Source organism: Episyrphus balteatus, chromosome 2 (genome assembly GCF_945859705.1).
Source record: "Episyrphus balteatus chromosome 2, idEpiBalt1.1, whole genome shotgun sequence".
Classification (NCBI taxonomy): Eukaryota; Metazoa; Arthropoda; class Insecta; order Diptera; family Syrphidae; genus Episyrphus; species Episyrphus balteatus.
The window spans coordinates 47,809,013-47,816,458 of NC_079135.1; the positions used below are offsets into that span (position 1 = coordinate 47,809,013).

A 7,446-nucleotide genomic window follows, 5' to 3' on the forward strand; every position below is an offset into this window, starting at 1 on the left:
AAAAAGCTTAAACAAAAAAACAAAAAATATTTTAATTTTTTTTGTAAGATTTTATTTTTAGTTTGTTTTTAAAACGAACACTTGGACCACATCGCTGCTAGCCCAAACACACGCTATATCTACATATAAAAAATAACAGTAAATTCAACTGTTTATATGATTCCAATCTTGTTGGCAATATCCAACGCGTCGTAATCCCTAGCCAATCGCACGTAAGCCTTCTTTTGTCCATCGGGCCTAATGAGAATGTTCACTTTAGCGACCTTAATGTCGTAAAGTTTGCGAACAGCAGCACGAATGTGGTTCTTGTTGGCCCTCAAATGGGTCAAAAAGACCAAAGTGTTGTTGTCTTCGATCTTCTTCATTGCTGCTTCAGTGGTCAATGGATATTTGATGATATTGTAGGCATCCATGCTAAGAAATGAGAAAAACAAGATTTATAAGACTTTTATGATGAAAAAAGAATGATCAAGTCTTACCGATTCCTGGTTGGGACAGACTTCCTTGGGTATTTAGGATTGCGGGGCAATTTCAAGGTCTTTGGTCTACGGAAGTGGACATTGGTGCGGACCTTCCTGGTACGTGTACCAAAAGCACCCTTGATGACCTACAAATACAATAAAATCAAATTCATTAGAAAGACAATTCAATTCGCTAAAGAAAGCTAGAAAAGGCTTCACAAAATCAGTGTGGAAATTATTTTCATAGCGTTCGCTCAATGAGATTCCTACATACAATATCATCATTCAACCAAAACAGATCGATTTCTTCTTGGAAACCAACAACTTACCTTGGTTTGTGCCTTCTTGGCCTTCAACAAAGCAACAGCCTTAGCCTTGGCGGTACCCTTTTGCAATTTTTGGCCTGGTTTGGTTGGTTTTCTGGCCTTCAAGAGAGCCTTAGCCTTGGCCTTGGCAGCGAGCTTGGCAGCCACCGATTGTGGTTTGCCAGCAACCTTCTTGCCCTTGGCATCCTTGGACTTGGGCTTGGCGGCAGCCTTGACTCCGACCTTCTTGGTTGGGGCAGCCTTCTTGGCAGCTCCTGCTGGTTTCTTTGCGGCGGCTGCTGGCTTCTTGGCTGGGGCCTTCTTGGCAGCACCAGCTGCGGCAGCTGGTTTCTTTTCAGCTGCTGCTGGCTTCTTGGGAGCAGCTGCGGCTGGCTTAGCTGCTGCTGGTTTAGCGGCAGCTGGCTTGGCAGCACCAGATCCAGAAGCTCCACTGGCTGGGGCAGCGGCGGCAGGCTTCTTCTCAGGTTTTTTGTCTCCCGACTTTGCTGTAAACAAAATGAATTCATTAGTTTCAGGAAGTATTAGCTTGGAAAACTGTTTGAAGGCACTGCGTGGTGTTTGCTTTGAATTTTTTTGTCAACAACAGAGAGGTTATGTTTAAAATTCACATTATATTCAATTTATCCCTTTTTGTATTTTCATTATTAAAATAGATTTCATATTTCCATGACAAATTCTAAAAGATTAATTCCAAAATAAAATTAAAGAAAAATGACATTTACAACATCCGAGAGCACTCTGTCATGACAAAAAAAAACCACATGGCAAAAATTTACTTCACAATTTTTTCATAAAATTTAATCGATATTTGTAAATAAATTGTTTAAATAATTTGCACCACATTATAGAAATAATATTTGTTTTGTATTTTATTAATTATTTATGCATTTTTAAGGTATATTTCATAAAAATTTCCTCACCGGACTTCTCTGCTGGCTTTTTGGGTGCCATTTTTAACGAAAAAAGAAATAGAAAGGAAGGTTTTTTGTCTTTGTCAAATGCCGGAAAGAGAGATGTTCGAAAAATTGAATTTCGAAAATATGGCGGATGGTATATTCGAAGAAAGTGTTCAGAAAACGAGGTACTTTTCGAGAATCATGGGATGTGTTCAGAGAAAATGTAATGTTGTTGATGTTGTGAGGTGATAGATAGCGTTATTACACTGCAAAAACTTTTTTGAGTACTAAATTAGTAAAATTAATTCTACTGTTTTCTGAAGGTCAATTCCCAATCTGTGAAGTGATAAATAAAATATCATTTTATTACTTCGCAATAAATTCAAAAGTGATTACTACCCACTAACAATTTTGCTTCTATAATGCTTTACAGAAGCAACAATTGCATCTGAAAAGCTTTATAGAACCAAAATTGTTTGTCAGGTAGGGTTTTCCCACCAAAGCTAAAACGCGGTTTTCCGTAAAAAGTTTTTGAAAAGTCGAAACGTGTTCACACCGGATATTTTCAAGTTTTTGCTTGACATATTTCTATTTACATTATTTATATTATTTTTTTTTTCTTCTGCTACCGCACACACATCTCCAATATTATTAGCAAAAAAAATACAAACCTACCTATTTTAATGATGTTAAATTGTTTCTTATTTAAAAAGTACAAATATAACAATCAGCAACTCATAAATAATAAAGAAAACCTTGTTAAACAAATTATTTTTTTCTTTTAACTTCACGGCCTTTTCTTACATACGTCAAAGTTCGTCCTCTGCGTCTGAAAATATATTCTTGTTTTTTTCTCTTCTTTAAGAAAGAGAAGGACAAGGATAGTTTTAGTACACCCAAAAAGATTTTTAGAACACCAATATAAGGAGGTGAATTGTTTCAAACTTGTGCTTTACGAAAACCTGTAGCTTAACAAAAAAAATGGGAAAACTTGTGTTTTTTCGCGAAAACCCGGTTTTTGTTCGATGTGAAAAAATATTTAAGAAATCAAATGGCAAATTTAATTTAGATATTAATACTTAAAGCCTGGTACGTAGCTCGCGTTAAATTTTAGCTCCCATCGAAAAATTTTATCCGAGCTAAATTGAGTCCCATACAAATTATCGATAACTTGTATGGGATTTGTATCTCAGCTAAAATTTAGCTCGAACAGCGCCAGCGTACAAGGCTTATACTATGTTTCCACCTACGCTAAATCAGAGATTTAGATAAGTAGATTTAGAATAATAGGGTAGAGTTGCCTACTTTCGGCCGTCTCCAGTTTCCGGCCACCTTTCGAAAAATCGTTATAACTAGTGATTTCGAAGGGGTTTATTCCAAATTTTAGCTTGTACGCTGTTCTTACGGACAAGAAAACAGCATAAGAGCAAAAATTTGGAATGAACCATATGAAATCTCTAGTTATAACGAATTTCCGAAAGGTGGTCGGAAACTGGAGACGGCCGAAAATAGGCAACTCTACCCTACTACGTTTCCACCTACCCTAAATCCGAGATTTAGCTAAGTAGATTTAGCATAAATCTCGAGTTTTATTCTAAATCTCGGATTGAAAGTAGGTGAAAATTTTAGATTTAGGGTAGCTGAACCTAAATCTGAGATTTAGCTAAGTAGATTTAAAATAAATCTCGAGATTTATTCTAAATCTACTCAGCTAAATCTCGGATTTATGGTAGGTGGAAACATAGTATAAATCTCGAGATTTAGAATAAATCTACTTCGGTAAATCATGGATTTGGGTTCACCTACCCTAAATCCAAGCTTTTCACCTGGCGTAAATCCGAGATTTAAAATAAATCTCGAGATTTATTCTAAATCTTATAGATTGTTAAACTTATTTTTTAAGTTTTTATTGTATTTCTTATAAAATTGTATCAAAAACTTTCTTTTAGGAAGCTTTAGATAAAAATCTCTAATGTTTTAAGCAACTACTTTCTACATACATTAAAGTCGCCAAACTTTTGCTTTATCAGTTTGCATTCCAGAAAGACTTGAGGCAAAGAAATGCATTTTAACTACATAAATATATTTATTTTCATGTTCGCAATAAGTAATATTAATATAATAAAAAAAACTTAACTAAACTAAACATGTATAGTATCAACAATTTATCAGCATAAACATGCTCTGTTGGATATATTGCTGCTCTCACTGCATCCAATACCATTGAGTAGACCTTTAAATAAACCTTCAATAGAATAAAAACGACCATATTTTCATTTTTCAAAAACAATGAATTTTATATGACTTACCAATTTTACGACGGTCAGTTTTTTTGGAAAAAAAGTTTGTTTCAAGTAGGCATTGTTTCATTGTTGAGTCAAATGATAGCGAAGCAATTCTCTGAAATAGCTCAATAATGTTAAATCCAGTTCTTGCCGAAACTGACCAATACTCAGCCTTTATTACTCTGGCAAATTCATAGCCAAGTCTTTCCATTCCAATAAATTGTTCTTTTGTCTAAAATAAAATAAAATAAAATAAAATAAAATAAAATAAAATAAAATAAAATAAAATAAACCAGTATAAATACCTTGGAGTGCATCTTAATCAAACAATGAACTACAATGAACACACAACCCTAAAAGCTGCCTCATCGCAAATCTTGCTGAATATGTCGTGGAAAAATGTATTTTCGAATCAACGTATTGTTCTGTCAGTAAAGTATAAGATCTTTGACGCTGTTGTGAAATCTTCTCTCTGCTACGCTGCTCAAGTTTGGGGTATAAATGAGTTTGATGAAGTAGAAAAGTTTCATAGAAGCTTTTTGAAGAAACTGTTCAGTCTTCCGATGAAATCCCCGAACTATGCCCTATATCTTGAAACAGGTCTTCCTAAAATATACACCTACACACTCAAGCTGCATGCAGATTACATATTAAAAGTTCTATCTCAACCGGACAATCGACTGACAAAACAAATGGCACTGTACGAATTAAGAAATGCGGATTGGTGGTTGGCGAAGTGGAATGAGCTGGGAAATGCTTGTGGAGAAGCAATAACTCTTGATCATAGTAATTTGATGCAATCAAAGGAAAAACTTTACAAAATAATTCAAGCCCACGAAAGTTCTGTGCAAGATGCATTTATTGAAGAAGCTCAGATGTCGGAGAGTAGAGTCATTTACTCTCAATTAAAGCTGAACCTTTTGGAAGCAAATTATTTCAATGATGCGCTCACTTACAAAGAAATATCTTTAATATTTAAGACGAGGTGCGAAGTTCTTGGACTTAATGGAACGCCATATAATAACAGCTTCAACCAATTTTGTTCACTGTGTAATCTTAAATCGAAAGAAGACTGCTTCCACCTTATAAGTGTTTGTCCAATATTTGCACAACAACGAATTTCGTTCTTTGGAAAGAGAACTTTTACACTTCAAGAAACAATCTCTCTGCTAAACAATTCTATGTGTACATGGAAGAAACTCTATCTTTTTCTGAAAGACGTTTTAAAATATAGGATGCTACTTGTAACTGAATATTTATAGTCATTTTTATTTACTTTTTGCCTTTTTTTCTTTTTTGATAATGTAAATGTATGTTTTTTTTAATTATCGTTTAAATTTGCCAACCGAGCTGACGGCAAAGCCAAAGCTTTAGAATTCATTGTAAAAATTTGTAAATAGTATTTAAAGAAACAAACCAATAAATGAATTACTTACTTACTTACTTACTTAAAATAAAATAAAATAAAATAAAATAAAATAAAATAAAATAAAATAAAATAAAATAAAATAAAATAAAATAAAATAATATAAAACAAAATGAAATAAAATAAAATAAAATAAAATAAAATAAAATAAAATAAAATAAAATAATATAAAATAAAATAAAATAAAATTAAGTAAAATAAAATTAAGTAAAATAAAATAAAATAAATAAGAAGTCGCCCGCTATGAATCACCTACAGACAATTATAGGTCTGAGAAACTAAATAAAAGTTGAACTACAAGAGCAAGTACGTCACCGCAGTCATGGAACTTTGGTACACCTACCAAATAACATTGGGAAGAACCACTGAAATTTTATTTTCTATTAAATTAGCAGCAAACTTCTATTAACGGTTACAAAAATTGAAAATATTAGTTTGCAAAATGGAAACATACGATATTTTGACATAAGAAAAAATTGAAGTTGTATTTTTATTTTTCAAAAAAATTAAGGTAAGCAGAATTTTGAAAATCTGGGGTCGAATCACGGCATACGTTCGTTTACGTATGGCCGCTATCTTTTTCTACTAATTAAATCGAGACGGCAATAGTCAAAACGTTAAGCAGAGTTTGTTTTTATATGTTTTAAATATTAGGAAGAATAGGTACATAAATTCAATAAACTTACCAATAGATCCGATTTTGTTCCAACCAGAAAAACAAGCGGTCTGTGAATACGATTAACGGCTAATGCACTTTCTAGCCAAGTTGGGGTTTCTTGAAGACTTTCCTCATTAGTCATATCATAAACAATCACAATAACTATAAATTTGTATATATATTAAATTTATGGTTTTCTTAAGAACTGAATAAATGTCTTACTATTAGCGTTTCTGTAATATGCTTGGGCAATGCATTTAAAACGTTCCTGACCGGCAGTATCCCATCTGAAAAAAGTTTGAACAATATTATGTACATGTTAACATCTTAAAATTTCAACTTAAGTCTAACAGAGTTAATACCTGCCAAAATAACGTTTTTGCTTCTATGAAGATTTAAAGAAGCAATAGTATCTGTAGAGCTTTATAGAAGCAAAATGTTAATTTGGTAGCCATATTGCTTCAAGCCTTCAAGAAAAAAATGTTTAGGTACTTTTGCATAGCTTAAAACTAAAACGTTTGAAAATGCCAGTGTTTTTGTTGGCAATGCTTAAATAAGACTAAACCGTTTGAAACTGTCACACGGTTTGACACCATCAGCCTTAACTTACATTTGCAAACAATATTCATGTCCGAGAATTCGAAAATTTTCAACTTCGAAATCCACTCCGATGGTGGCTTTGTACGTGTGGGGAAATTTGTCATAACAAAATCTGAAATATACGACATAATTCCATACATCAATCATTTCGAATTCAGAAACCGTAAAATTCAACACACTGATGTGAAATTCATGTTTTCCACTCACCGATTGACAATAGTCGTCTTACCAACAGAAACGTCACCGATAAAAATTGCCTTGCACGGTGACAACTTTAATGGTCTATTCAAGGCCATAGCATTTCTAACTTCTTCTGAAAATTCAAATTGCTGATATGGTGAACAGTATTCGTCATAGGCAAGCGAAAATGTATCAATAATTCGGCGATCTTGGTTGACCTTTGGCATTGTAAAGCCCGTAAGATTCATTGTCATTGTGACAGTTATAAGGAAAATTAATCCAATAAAAATAAACAAAGTTAAATTAAGGCACTTGATAATGAAATCAGCTACACCGGTCTTCACAAAATCTATTGCAACACTGATTTTCTTTCGATATTGTTTTTATTTTTCCCCTTCGAGATAATTATTCACCGCAGAAAAAAAAAAAAAACAATGATTTCTTGAACTTGAGGTATCAGATTACGGAGATCACTTGCTTTAGTGATATTATTTAACCACAAAACGGAGTGTTTGAAAATCTCCACGCAAAAAATAGTTATAGTTAAGATTGAGAATGTAGTGTCACACACATTTGGAATGAAAATTAAATGAAAACTTGAATTGAAATAAGTT

The 7,446-nt window shown here is 33.0% G+C and overlaps 2 protein-coding genes across 2 annotated transcripts; both read right to left on the reverse strand.

The window, feature by feature from the left end:
• Window positions 1-29: 29 nt before the first annotated feature.
• On the reverse strand, window positions 30-1,817 carry LOC129910960 (60S ribosomal protein L23a). Its single transcript, XM_055988569.1, has 4 exons — window positions 1,708-1,817; window positions 791-1,272; window positions 480-607; window positions 30-414 (listed from the first exon to the last, which is right to left on the reverse strand). The coding sequence occupies exons 1-4, from the start codon at window positions 1,736-1,738 to the stop codon at window positions 153-155; spliced, it is 903 nt and encodes a 300-aa protein (XP_055844544.1). The 5' UTR covers window positions 1,739-1,817; the 3' UTR covers window positions 30-152.
• Window positions 1,818-3,796: 1,979 nt separating this feature from the next.
• Window positions 3,797-7,446, reverse strand: LOC129909985 (ras-related protein Rab-34). The gene is made up of 6 exons (XM_055987186.1): window positions 6,860-7,446; window positions 6,663-6,764; window positions 6,275-6,339; window positions 6,081-6,214; window positions 3,993-4,200; window positions 3,797-3,928 (listed from the first exon to the last, which is right to left on the reverse strand). The coding sequence occupies exons 1-6, from the start codon at window positions 7,084-7,086 to the stop codon at window positions 3,852-3,854; spliced, it is 813 nt and encodes a 270-aa protein (XP_055843161.1). The 5' UTR covers window positions 7,087-7,446; the 3' UTR covers window positions 3,797-3,851.

Excerpts from the sequence above, each read along its gene's own strand:
- LOC129910960 (XM_055988569.1), bottom strand. The coding sequence starts at position 1,738 with ATGGCACCCAAAAAGCCAGCAGAGAAGTCCG. Across the intron at positions 1,273-1,707 it reads AAAGCCAGCAGAGAAGTCCG|CAAAGTCGGGAGACAAAAAA; the intron begins GTGAGGAAATTT and ends TTTTGTTTACAG. Across the intron at positions 608-790 it reads CCAAGAAGGCACAAACCAAG|GTCATCAAGGGTGCTTTTGG; the intron begins GTAAGTTGTTGG and ends TTGTATTTGTAG.
- LOC129909985 (XM_055987186.1), bottom strand. The coding sequence starts at position 7,086 with ATGACAATGAATCTTACGGGCTTTACAATGCCAAAGGTCAACCAAGAT. Across the intron at positions 6,765-6,859 it reads AAGACGACTATTGTCAATCG|ATTTTGTTATGACAAATTTC; the intron begins GTGAGTGGAAAA and ends CGTATATTTCAG. Across the intron at positions 3,929-3,992 it reads AACTGACCGTCGTAAAATTG|GTTTATTTAAAGGTCTACTC; the intron begins GTAAGTCATATA and ends ATTCTATTGAAG.